A 14,515-nucleotide genomic window follows, 5' to 3' on the forward strand; every position below is an offset into this window, starting at 1 on the left:
ATAAAAGGATATAGTCAAATATAACCAACAGTAATGTAACTAATAACAATATAACTAAAATATAACTCATGTAAGTAAATAAAATTGGTGATATGGTACAATTCTGGGCAGGCACGTGCACACATAGGGCTCAACCTGTGCAGTGCACATGCCCTTTTTAGTCTTGGATAGAAAGTACCCTTCCAAAAGTAGCGTCAACCGGTACCTGGATTCTGAGGTCTGTGGGATTGGGGCAGAGCAATAACAGAATCTGGTTGCACAACTGGCACAGTAGGTGGCGATATGTACAAAGAATACAAGTCGCCAAAAAACTAAGAAGAGGAAGACAGTGTCCACACGTAGGAGTTCTCGCGAGATAGTTGGTTTAACGATTTGAATTGAAATCTCGCGATGAGTGTTGTGTTTATGGAACAGTTAGCCCGCGCTGCAGGATTCTGCGTCCGCTTATTTTTGGTTTTGCTACGACTGATAACTTGAGTGTATTATAATGGTTTAGTTTAAATTTTGTTCTGCTGTGGAGCCCGGTTATTTTAGTGAAATATTTGTTAGTGTTTGTCTAAATTTGACGTGTCTGAGTTATTACTTTGTTCTCATTGTTCGTGCTAGCAATAGACACTCAGGCCGTATTCAGACAGTTCACGTTTTATTATTTGTATAATCAAAGTCCTTGAAGTAAGTGGTTCAGCATGGGCTACTTAAAGTTGATAGAAATCGAAAACTTTAAGTCTTACAAAGGTAGACAGATAATCGGGCCTTTCCACAAGTTTACTGCCATTATTGGGCCGAACGGATCGGGTAAGTGTCCTTTCATATAATTTTAACCTCACACCTTTAAATAAACACCGAAGTTTAAGTATAAGTACGCTCTAAAACATTTTTAAAAGTACCTGCGCATTCAGTAATGCTCACTATAAAACTTTAAAATAAAGGTCAGTTGAGTGAATACTTTGGGCTTTATTTGCATTGGTGCTTGAAGTGGATGTGTATGTGTGTGTGTGCGCGCGCCCGCCCGCGTGTTTAAGTGTCAGATAATATGATCCACCAATCAATTAATTTTTTTAATTTAGCATAAGGAAATGGATAAACAACTTCAAAATTCATTATACACATGTAGGCGGTGCTGAAACGCCAACTTTTCTTTGATTGGTTAACCAAATCTGAGCTCATGACGTAGCCCTCAAAATAAGAGCCCTCTGTGGACCAGCACCCAGGCTTTTAACTATTATTTAATTATATATATATATATATATATATATATATATATATATATATATATATATATATATATATATATATATAAAAACTAAGTTTAAATATTCTGTCATTTGATCAGTTAGCAGGCTTACATTCATTGCGTATGCATGAATTCAATAAAAATGTAAATTTGCAGTATTTCTAGACATTTGTCAATAAAATAAGGTCAGTTCGCTGCCAAACGTCCTGCTGCTGTGCACCTGATGCTGAGAAATGATAGCCATTTCCGAGCAGCACCTAGTTTGCATGATTATTTCTGAGCAAGGCCTATGTATTAATAATGATGTTAATAATAATAATAATAATAATAATAAATGCCTAGAGCTACCAAACATCTTGCTGTTGTGCACCTGATGCTGAGCAAATATAGCCATTTGCAAGCAGCATCGGGTTTGCATGATTGTTTCCTTGCTACTGTAGACCTAAATGATAATAATAATAATAAAAATTAATATTGTTCACTTACTGTTTTTTTTATAGTTTAGTTTTTTTAATAGTTTTAGCAGGACCAGTATAAAAACACATTGTGCTCAGTTGCTACAACAAAGGGTACTATTTTTTTCCTCCTGTTGGCTGTGCACGAGCAACATCTCAGGTAGCCTACTCATTTAAGAGCTGAACTAAACTTAAGTTTAAGGGCAATACAATACGGTCAGCCGCAATGCCTATTTCACATGCGTTTTCTCACACAACAAGACTTTCGAGACTTTCTAAAACACTGGATTAATAAACACATTTTCAAAGGAACTAATTAAACACATACTTATAATTCATAATTAATAATGTGTTGTAGTTCACACTAACAGATAAGCTTGCTGTCTGTGCGTTGCGCTAATAGTGAACTTGACATTTGCTCTTTTTGACAAAATAATGTTATACAGCGGGTCCAGTTCCATATTGCACATATAAATATTGCATACAGGCTATTCGGTGCTGCCAACTGTTTGCATTTTATTTTATGCATTTACTAATTCTGAATTAAGTTCTCTTTAACCTAATTCTGTTTAAATTGTAGAAAATCTTAAAAATTACGACTTTAACCAAGCCCTTTTCATCTGGAGAATTACAGTTATTTATAGCTTAGTCCTTATTAATGGTCAGTTTATAAAATACATCATTTACATATCTACTGAAGAATAAGACAAATGTGCAATAACTATAATATTTTTATACTTTACAGCTTAACAGTGCTTGCGTCAAAGATTTAGTCATTGATGTAAGCCTGCTAACTGATCAAATGACAGAATATCTAAACTTAGTTTATTTATAATTAAATAATAATAATAATAATAATTAAAAGCCTGGGTGCTGGTCCACAGAGGGCTCTTATTTTAAGGGCTACGTCACAAGCTCAGATTTGGTTGACCAATAAAAGGAAAGTTGGCGTTTCAGCACCGCCTACATGCGTATAATGAATTTTGAAGTTGTTTATCCATTTTCCTACCCTAAATTAAAAAAATGAAAATGTAGCCAAAATCTTGTTTTTTCGTTTCTTGGAAAATGGAAAAACGGACGTTTTCTTCATTTTCCTTTTTTTGTTTGAAAAAGGATATGGATTGGACGGAAGATACCCTGATTACTTTATCACAGGCTGGATATGTTTTTATTGCCTGTAAAACTATAGCCCCTGCACTGTTATCATGGTCCATAGAGAGGCAACACATCTTAGCCTGAGGGATTAATATGTTTTGGAGGTTTTTAATAAATTTTTAATGTTTGTCAATCATACTAAAATAATTTGTGACAGAAGTTTACTTAAAAGGGAAAGTTTTTTTTTGTCTTTAATTACTAGCACTCCCGTCATTCCTACTACTTTCAGAACATAAATTTAGATATTTTACAAAATAAAAATGCAATGAAATTATTGAAATTGTGAAATTAAAGCAATAGTGCAGAGATCTGGTCCCCGCATCAGGTCAGGGTGTGCCAGTAGCCTTTAAAACGTGCACGCTGAGATGAACTAAACTGACACAAGAAAGAACTAGACATTCATATTTTGGGTAACTAATTCTTTAAATGCAACTCTCTTAATCTCTAAAGGTAAAAAAAAAAAAAACGCAAAAGAAATTTGTCGTTAAATACATTTTAGCAGAGACGCAACTGCCTGTCATTTTCACATTCGTTTTACACTCTCAGAAAAAAAGGTACAAAATTGTACCATCACCAGGGTAAAATTGCTCCATCACTTGGCTGGTACCCTAAAGGTTACTATTTTGTACCTCTATTTAGAGGTACAAAATTGTACCTTCTACATTTGTACCATTTTAGGGACAATTTTGTACCACGAAGGAACAAAATTGTAGACACTGAAGGTACAAAAACGTACCTTATTAAATTATATAGCATTTTCAGGGAACTGAACCAGGCATTTTGATCTTTTTGGTGACTGCATGCACAAATAAATAAATAAAATATTTTGGTTCACAGATGTCCATTTTTATTTAGAAATGTGAACTGTTTATTTCTTAACTGAAAGTGTTAAGAAATAATTTTACACAGCAAGTAAAAAGCAGGAATGTAAAACAGTAAAAAGAACAATTTAGATAACAAATAAAAAATATTTCACTTGCTTTACAGTAAATCATCTACACTACTAATACAAAGACCACAATAATAATGTTTAAGATTTAAAAACACATTACACAGGCTACATCAAGTACTGCACTTTATAAAGTCCAACATATTTGTCTTTAGCCAGAATACTCAGTCATAATAAATCATTTCATCAACATTTTTTCTGTATTTTAAAAGGAAGGTAGAGTTTCTCTATAAATTGCTTCAATAGTGCAGAAAACCGAAAACATCAGTAGCCTCTTACTCAACATCAGTAGATTCTTCCTCTGCTTCCTCAAGTGGAGTTGTAATTTGTTGTAACACAATATGTTTATGCTTTTGGTAAACATGACATGTAAGGCACTCATAACTGGAATATGTTCTTTGATAGTAATTAGGACCCCAAGTAATTAAAAAAATTGCTTCATGTATGAATGACAGCAGTGTGCTAAATTAACTTGATGATTGTGATTATTATCCAAGAGCATACAGCAAAAACAAAAAACAAGGTTGATCACTCTGGTAACTGGAGTACGTCAAGGTTTGTCACCATCCATAGTTCATTCAAAACATTCCACTGCAAAAACATTAAGGTGTGCATCAAATGAGATGGATATGTCAAAAATGTATATTCGTCCACACCATTAGCTAAGCCAATCGCAATCCCATCAATTCTGAACACTTCCATGACTCGTCTTGCTAACACAGTTGTCCAGTCGGTGGTGTCCTCCTGTACTTGAACTGTTGGAGGTAGTAAAGATGGATCTCTGTAAATGACAAAACAATAATTACATGAATATCAGTCACTCCATCACTGATGAAGAGAAAATCAACATGCATAGAAAATGAAATAATTAATATTCACTGATTTAAAAAAAGTATAACAGATAAAAGGACTAATATAAATTTCATTCATTCATTTACTTTTCAGCTTAGTCCCTTTATTAATCAGGGGTTGTGACAGTGGAATGAACCACCAACTTATCCAGCATATGTTTTACCCATTATATGTAGTCGCACAAATGCTCCCAAATATATTATGAGATTGCATAGATTAAATTTCGGATGCATATTTTTATTGAAATACTGGAAATGGGTTTAAAACTTATATCACCGTTATTAAAATAAAAATTCACCACGATATATATTGATATTGAATTATTGTCCAGCCCTATATCGAAATTTGACTCCCCGGACAAATCTGATTCCCCCTCGCTTACACGCACGGCCATCAGCGCCTGCAGCTGTCACAACGGTTTATCAGAAATCTTTTACTGATAATTTCTTCCGCAATTGAGAACAAAAACGAATGTAGAAGCCTTGTCAAATTGACAAGCAGTACCTGAAAGTGTTCAAAAGACTTTAAAATGCCAAAATGGAAGGAATTTATACCGCATTTCGAAAGTGAAACCACCTCATATTCACTGATTATAAGTTCAGTATTCATTACACGACGGCCTCTTTACATTTACATTCTAACACATTTAGCTCTGCATTCTAGTGTTATGATTGTTTACTAGGGCTGTAACGATACACCAAACCCACGATTCGGTTCGTATCACGATTTTTGACCCACGATTCGATTCGTATCACGATTTTTTATTTTATTTTTTTCGTGTGGGGTGGGAAAAAAAAAAGATTTTTAAAACTATTTTTAATTAAATAACATTTGAAAAACTTTATAAACTAAACATAAAAGAACAATATTAACTATGCAAATTATTAACAATATAAATAGCCATATATAAAATAAATAAATAGCCAAAGCTATATCACTTCTGTTTTCTTTGTAACAAAATACTGTTGAAAAACCAAACTAAACTCCATTGTTTAGATGGTTCAAGCATGTTGAAAATTATTTTTCAATCAAGTTCTCTTGCATAGAAAAAGTAAATTAAATAGGGATGCTCATTTCGTTAATTTTGCTAACCGACAACCGCCGCTCATTAATCGGTTATTAACGGTTAACTGGTCAGATTACTATTAATTTTATATTAAACAAATTGACGTGTCTATTTTGTGTATGACACATTAAATATTGCATTTTAAAATACTGATTTTTTTTTTATATATTAATAGCGGAACAGAACAACATCTTCATGCACCTGCAGTTTTTAGCACAGAAGAGCAGAATAATCTAAATAAAATGAATAAAATAAATAGGAATGCCCTAAATTATTTTCACTTAAATAATTAATTTATTTTACAAAACGAAAATACTGACTGATTCTTTTTAATAACCGGCATAGGCTTTTTTTCCAATCATATGTTTATTTCTTCCGTCAAATAAAAATCGCAGACTTCCTCAAATTGCTTGCTCCACGGAAAATATGCATTTATTTAATGCCCCGCTGTTATTATTATAATCACAAAACCTTTTACATTTTAATAGAAATCCTTATTTTAAAGATTATGTCCTGATGTAGCCTTTGCTTTCCTCTCTCTCCCTCGCGGTTCAAGTGCGCGCGCTGCCTGATGAAAAGACAACAACACGCGCGCATATGTAGACTTTTTGTAAACAGTTTGTTTAAATATGATATTGCATTAATCTGCGTACATGTTTTAAGCTGTAAAATAAAAAGTAAAGCCTATTTGTTGCGTTTATTACGCAGATCCAGGTCAACATAAGCGCTGGTTTAGTATCAACAGGTCTGTATCAAACAGCAATATTCTTCTTCCATTTTGCTTCTTTAGCAAATGTGTCTGTAGGCACGGGTTATACGTTATCATCCCGCAAATTAAGTATGCCTTGCAGTTAAACAAGTGGCCGAAAACAAGGCGCCTTTATGTTGACAAGGAAAAAAGAAGAGGCTCGGTCCTCTTATAAACGACTGAATCAGCTGGGTATCGATTGTGCAAAAGTGTTGCTGTCTGTGTTGTTACAATTGTAATATTTAATACTATTGTGATATTCAAGATTTGTATATTCATACAGCTCTGGATAACTTAAAACAATGATTAGACCTTCAGAGCGGTGTTAATGCGTCCTGAAGTAAAGCGAAACGGCTATAAACTCCAGCAAGATAGACTGATTATATGCAGAGCCATATATCTTTATCTCTAAATAAAGTATAACTATAGAAACTGTGTTTATTTTAACTGAAAGCTTCGTCGTGTTTTCTGACCTCACGCACCTGTCAGTCAGCACTCCCAAAGGTTCAAACAGAAAGCGCACTGCACGGTTACAGAAAAGTTTGGCTGTTACCTGACATCTGGTGAACGCCCATCCCTCTCTGCGCAGCCACATTAACAGTGTGAGCAAATCAACGTATATGCGCTGAAAATCCGGCCGCTTTGACAGCATTGGCAATGTTTCTGGCGTTGTCGGTTGTCAAGCGGGGTTAAGTTGGTTTTGTTTTTGATATTCCTGACACATTCAGACGGTCCCTTACTAAGAGCTCCGTGCGAGCTCTCCCGGCTAAATATTGCGAGGGCTTAAACGGAGCAGTGCTTGTAATGTCGAACGAAAAAAAGTGTTAATTAGCTCAACTTTTGCAGGCACGCGTGACGTTATTGGAAAGGTATCACGGGGTGGGTGTGTCGCGATTCTTCCTTATTACACCGCGACACAGGATCGTAGATCTGAGTGTCGCGATTTCGATTTTATATCGTGTATCGTTACAGCCCTATTGTTTACATTTAAATGCTTAACCAGCATTTAATAACAGTACTTTAAAACAGTTTTGTTACTAATTTCATATCTATAGTCTACTAATTTTCATCTTATTTAATATTTAGTAAAATAAGTGTAGTCAAAACAAAAGAAAAAGTGTAGGATTTTTTACATGATGTGAAAGACTTATCTATAGATATATTCAAAATGTCCAGTGTTAAATAATTAGGCACAATATATGTGTAACTAAAAAATATACAGCTGATTTAATTGTTATTTATAAATCACACAACTCTGGTGTACAGGATCACCTATAACAACATTGTATTTGTGACATAAAATACTGCGCGTTTCATATTTGCACTCAATGTGGTTCTTTTCTATCATGCAATACCTTTTGTTGTGATACTATTTAAGTGTTCCTTTTTTGCTCTGACAATGTAGCTATGTTTTCTATGGTTCTGTTTACTTTGTTATTTGCAGTTGTGCTGTGTATAGCGTAGGGTTGTAACGGTATGAATTTTTTACGGTATGATAATCGTCTAAAACAATACCACGGTTTGACGGTTTCGCGGTATACGGTATGTTACAAATGTTACAAAATAATAGAACAGTGAAGCAAATTTGACTTTTTCCAAATAATATATTTTTAGTTACTATAAACAACACCACTTACAATGAACAAATAAAAAAATAAGAAAATAATAAATAATGTGTCAAAGTCCAAATAAAGTCCAAATAAACATGGTGCAAATCCTCAGTAAAAAATAGATATAAATATTTACTATACTCTAAATAGTTACATAACGAAACTAGATTCAATATGGAACATCCTTAGGTTTTATGTGCCAGCATGGATATGGTTGTCTGTGGATATGGATTTGGATATGGTTGTCTATTGGATATGTTGAAAACAGCAAGAGCAGCAGTTCGTCTTTGCTGTGTCACTGTTTTGTCATGTTTCTGTGCTGCTGTGCATGCAAAAGTACTTAGTATGAGAATTATTTCATCTCTCATTCTGTGTTGTTCAAAAAGCTCGTTGTTGGTCCAAAAACAAAAGCGAAACCTATGCTTATTGGTTGTGATATAGCGAGTTTGAACCAATCTGGGCATGGAGGAGGGACAATGCATCAATGTATCATGTCTGGTTTGTCCAGAGACACAGTGACGAGCGTTTCTTTGTCAAATCAGCGTTGTCAAATTTTGATGACGTAACCGCACTGATTCCGGAGCCTCTGAAAGTCCGCAAATGATATGTGATACAGCACTGGAAAGCTGAGATTCTCCTCTTTATGCCAATCTTTGAATTGTATGAATCGGATCAGCGGATCAAAAGTTATTAAACATTTAAGAGCAATACTTATTTTCAGCCGCGGGCGGCTGTCTCGGTCTTTAAGGGTTAAAACCGTTGATATGCAATTGTTCATGGTATGATAATCGTGCACGTTCAAATCGTGGTAAACCGTCATACCGGTATATTGTTACAACCCTAGTATAGCGTTAAGCAGGGGAAAAAAAAACAGTACTGTTTTTAGTTATCAAATATTTTTTTCTATAATTTGAAATTTTGGGCAACAGTTTTAAGCAGGAGAAAAACCTGTGCTGTATTTTATCTATCACTGATTTTTTTGCTGCTGTTTATTAGTAAACAGGGAGGGAAATCCTGTTTGAATTCTAATTTGCTCAAAAAATGTTTAATAAAGTTTCAATAAAACCAATAATGTTTCAATAAAACCATTTATGGGAAAATACTGGATATATCTTATACCGTCACATGTTTTCCGCTACATTCATTCTTCCGTGGCAGGGCGCCACACTAAAAATTCATCTTGCCACAGCTAGCTACATTACAGCTTCTCATTCAAAACATTCAGTCGTGTTTTTTTTAAATAACGGGTTATGATCACATCAAAATGTATTAAAAGGTAGGTGAAATATAACAGCAGAAACTTTTCTGTAACCGTAGTAGGGCTGTGCGCTATTTGTTTAACCCTTTAAGGTTACGTGCCAACTGACTGACTGAATGACAGGTGCGTGATGCGTGAGGCCAGCAAACACGACGTTGCTTTCAGTTAAGTTTCAGTTAAAGTTTTTTCAGTTAAGTTTCACAGTTTCCATAATTATACTTTAAAGATAAAGGTCTAGGACTCTGCATATTACGACTTTATCTTGCTGAAGTTTATAGCCATGTCACTTTACTTCAGGATGGTTTAATACCGCTTTGTAGGTCTATTGGAGACATTTATAAATATTTCTAGCAAATCTAATAAATGTTAGCCCTTTTACACAGATCTACCAACTATCTATGGCTGTATTTCAATGACAAATGTGAGCGCAGTATTAAGTTGAGATCGCATTTATGTAGTACGAGCATGTGAATCTCTATGCTCGAGTAGCGATTTCCTCCGTTCGTGCACAAAACTTCTTGCACGCCCTCAAAACTATGCTGCTCAAGTGTAGATTTTCTTGTGTGCTCTAAAATAAATGCTGAAGTGCGATTTAGTGAGTTTATGTATCGAGTGTCTCCAACATTTATTAGATTTGCTAGGAATATTAATGAATGTCTCCAATAGACCTAAAGAGTTGTATTAATACGTCCTGAAATAAAGTGAAAGCAAGCAAAAAGTCAAGCACGCAAGATAAAGTCATTAAATGCAGAGCCATAGACCCAAGACCCTTATCTATAAAGTATAATTATGGAAACGGTGTTCATCTTAACTGAAAGCTACGTCATGTTTGCTAGTGCACGCATCACGCACCAATCAGTCAGCATGTCACCTTAAAGGGTTAAACAAATAGCGCACAGCCCTACTACGGTTACAGAAAAGTTTGCGCTGTTATAATTCACTTACCTTTTAATACGTTTTGGTTCGATTTATAACCCACTATTTAAAAAAAAAAAAAAAACGACTGAATGTTTTGAATGAGAAGCTGTAATGTAGGAATGGCGGGATGAACTTTGGTGTGGCGCCCCACCATGCTTTTGAATATAACGCAAGCCGTAATCTGATAATGACAAATGTCTCATTCAAACAATTCAACTTCATAGTTGTACTGTGATGCTAACACTTTACTGTAAATTAACAACCAGGACAAATTTAAAGTCTGTTCAAGTCCACCATTTAAAGTCCTACAGGCGTGTAGACCTACACATCGTAAAACAACAACAGAACACAGCAGGTTTGTTTGAGCTCATGTCGACCATGGCTTGTTATTACATGTTATTACGGTGTAATGTCTAGGCTGTGTTTTTAAAAATGGTGGTTCTTTTGTTTTCATTTTCCTGCTTCTGCGAGGGACGTATACCTGTAAACCAATAGCATTTAGCTGCGTGACTTGCTCCACCTTTTGGTACCCTTTTTATGTGCTTTTGCAAATGGTAACTAAAATGTGGTATAGTACAGTTCGCTTTTAGGTACCCTTTGACAGTAGAAACATTCATAAAAGCGTACCGAACTGTATCGAACCATACCACTCAGTGGAAATGGGCCATATGATCAGCTGCACCTCAAGAATAAGTTTTACAAGTTAAAAATTTTTTAAAACAGTACATGTTTGTAATAAAGTCAGTAAAATTACTATGCAATTCATCGCCACAGCCCCATATCAGTATAATTATGAAAGAATAAGCTTCAATCCTGGTTTTTGGACGTTAGTGGCCCGTTTCCACCAAGTGGTACCATACGGCACGGTTTGGTACGCTTTCATGGCCTTGTCCACTGTCAAAGGGTACCTTAAAACAAACCGTACTGTACCACTTTTTGCACACCCTTTGCAAAGGGTACCTAAACATGACAAAAGGGTATCAAAAGGCAGAGCTAGACGTGCAGCTGAACGCTATTGGTTTACAGAGAAGCGTCACTTACGCATACACAAGCAGAAGGATGAAAACAAGCGACATTATACAATAATACTATATGCATCTAATAATGAGCCATGGTTAGTAGAGCTGTAATCGGGCCATAAAAATTAGGCCTGATTGGGCCCGAGCCCGACAGAATATGGCCCGACCCCGACAGTTGCGTTTTGACTAACAGCTCAATAAAGCCGGAACCAGTTTATAGTCTGACATTATTGAAATGTGCACATGCACACAGCTCTTTTGCCTTTTTTCAAGAATGAGTCATGTATATGTTTTAACATAATTTATTCGTATAGGCCACTTGGAAGTTGGAACAAAGAAATAAATTAAGTCTTGTAACATCCTAACATCTCAGCACTCTGGGTACATACACTTACCCTTTAAATTGGCCAACACACCAATGAAATAAGTCTTTCTTAACAAATTAAATGTAAATAAATTCTAAATTATGAAGGGTATTTGGCAATAACAAAATTAAGATAAAGGCTCTGTGAGATTTGTTTCGCCACTTCTCTTCACAATCTGGCCTTAAGGCAATGGTGAAGCTGAATATTAAAATAATAGCCTGATGCCAACATTAGCCTGTATAAACTACGCTGTCTACATTATGATTTTATGGTTTAATTAATATTTATTTATAATTTAAAAAACCTTTACCCACCAAGATTAGGCTACGTGTTTTTGTGGAGAAATATTATTGAATCCTCTGAAAATGGCTTTAGCGCAGTCCTGCTCTCAGCAAGAAGTGTCCAGCAGCACCGAACAACCTTTCACTGCTGCTGCTAAAGGCTGAGGCCCCATTTACACTAGTGCGTTTTAGATTAAAAACGGTGTTTTAGAATGAAAACGATTCGCATCCACACTAGCGTTTTACCTAGCGTTTCTGAACTGCTCTCCGTCCACACCAAAATGCTGAAAACGCACATCACGTTACCACACACAAACTCTCGGGCAAGCGCTGCAGCATTTCTACCCAGATGAGAGCTGTGCTGGTCGGACTGCTCATCAAGCATCTCCCGCTGGATCTAATCTCACTATATTTGCTAAACGTGATATTTAATTAATCTTGTTGGCTATATCTAACGTAGAGCTGCACAATTCTGGCTAAAATGAGAATCGCGATTATTTTTATTTTTTGCTTAAAATAAAGATCATGATTTCCTTATGATTCTGTATATGTAAAATAAAGGTATGCTAAAAACAAACATATGGCACAACATCAATAATAATATTATGTGATCTACTGATTTAAATCATATAAATAATATAAATATATAAATAATATATAATAATAAATGATATAATAATATATAATATTAATAATAATATATAATATAATGATATAAATAATTCTATTCTACTTATAATAATTATGATGTTGAATTATACATTATAAACAGACTCGTGCAGCCGCCTTTTCTTCTCTCCTGAACTTGAAATTATGATTGGCAAAATCGTAGACATGCTGGATTAAGATCGTCTAAAGGGTCGAATCGAGATCGCAATCTTTTAACGATTAATTGTGCAGCTCTAATCTAACAACATATTTGAAGACACAAAAGACATATCTTAAATATTGAAAGGGGGTAAAATAGGTGCCCTTTAATTACTTTAAGCCCCAAAAGTAAACTGTTGATCGTAGAGTTCCAGCTTATTGGGGAGTGTTGTGATGCTTGATTTGGGTGGTTTAACCAGCAGGAGAATGGGAACTTCGTGCATAGGGAACATACCACCATCTTCATTCTTTGTATTATTTAATTACTACTGCATAATCACATTTTACAATTTCAGCATGAATATTTTGTCTAAAGAAAGTTTTTTTTTTTCCTTAGGAAAATCCAATCTCATGGATGCTATCAGCTTTGTTCTGGCAGAGAAGACCAGCAATTTACGTGTAAAAACGCTAAAGGATTTGATTCATGGAGCTCCTGTGGGAAAACCTGCTGCTAACCGAGCATTTGTGACCATGGTGTACCAGCAGGATGGAGGACAGGAGCTTTCATTTTCCAGAATCATCATAGGTACACATTCGCACATTTTTAAGAAGATTGTTGTGGTTAAAAAAAAAAAACGAATGAAATGTCATTTTAAATTAATGCAATGAGGATTTCTGTTTCTAAAAAAAGTTGACCATTCTGTATCTTTATTTCAATGTCATTTTCTTGTATTTCACCCCTGGAGCATATAATTAGATAATTAGATAATTGTAATCACTGGTGTGATTACAACATTCAGTTTGTCAGGTCAAAATCAAATCACTTTTATTGTCACATCAGCAGCAGTATGTGTACTATGATGAGTGAAAAGCTTAGTATGTGATCAGCTTCTGAATTCAAATCTGTTCCCACAGGGCTTGACACTTTTTTCAGGAGCCGAGCACATCAAAGAATTTTAGGGGCGCAGTAAAAAAGTATATAATAAATAGTGTTTTTCCCTTATAAACGTACACAAAAACATCTTGTGATTATACACTTTATTACATTCAAAATGCAATAAAGTGGCTTTAAAATCAAGTAAAAAAATAAAATATACAATCTTTTGTATTTTCAAGTAAAATAGAACACTATACCAGATATGTCAACTAGGGCTGCGCAATTAATCGAAAATCCGATTTCGATTTTGGCTTCTAACGATCATGGAAAACCATTAACCGAGATAAACAATTATTGCATCATATACCGCCCCCTTTCCAGTTGCACACAATTGTTGCTCTTCAAAGTGCGAAAGACCGCATGCTTCTTAGTGTGTGTGTGTGTGTGTGTGTGCGCGGAGCCCCAGAAGCATGCGGTCAGCATTTGATCTTATTCGCACACAGACGAGCAGAGCGCACACAAATCTAAAGTCATGCACGTAAGCGTTTTAATGGTCAAATATGTGTCAAAACGCAGTGTTTAGTCGTTATTCATAATAACCCTTTGTGTAATAAACAAACGAGTTGAGAATCAAAAGACATGTGAAAGAGAAACTATTAAAGTGATGCGCAATTCCTGCTGCCGCCTGTTTTCGTCATTATTAATCAAACAATAAAAGGAAAAAATATCTTACTGCTCTTGACTGAAGGACTTTTGTAGCTAAAGTGTTTTTCTAACGGTGAAGATGCTTAAAGCACAGCTTGTTTCATATTTTATTATATTGTATTTATTTCTCTTTCCTTTGCAGGGTGGAAAATAACTGTATTCAGTTAAAGTCAGAATTATTTAGCTCTCCTGAATATTAGCAACCCCTTTCCTCCC

General features: G+C 35.0%; 1 protein-coding gene across 1 annotated transcript in view; it reads left to right on the plus strand.

Annotated features, from left to right (window-relative positions):
* Positions 1-396: 396 nt before the first annotated feature.
* The window catches only part of smc1al (structural maintenance of chromosomes 1A, like), a 57,478-nt gene continuing 43,359 nt past the window's right edge, over positions 397-14,515 (plus strand). Inside the window, 2 exon segments of the mRNA NM_212810.2 lie at positions 397-795; positions 13,115-13,303. Coding sequence (NP_997975.2) covers positions 687-795; positions 13,115-13,303 — 298 coding nt within the window. The 5' untranslated portion in view covers positions 397-686.

This window comes from Danio rerio, chromosome 23 (genome assembly GCF_049306965.1).
Source record: "Danio rerio strain Tuebingen ecotype United States chromosome 23, GRCz12tu, whole genome shotgun sequence".
In the NCBI taxonomy this organism is placed as follows: Eukaryota; Metazoa; Chordata; class Actinopteri; order Cypriniformes; family Danionidae; genus Danio; species Danio rerio.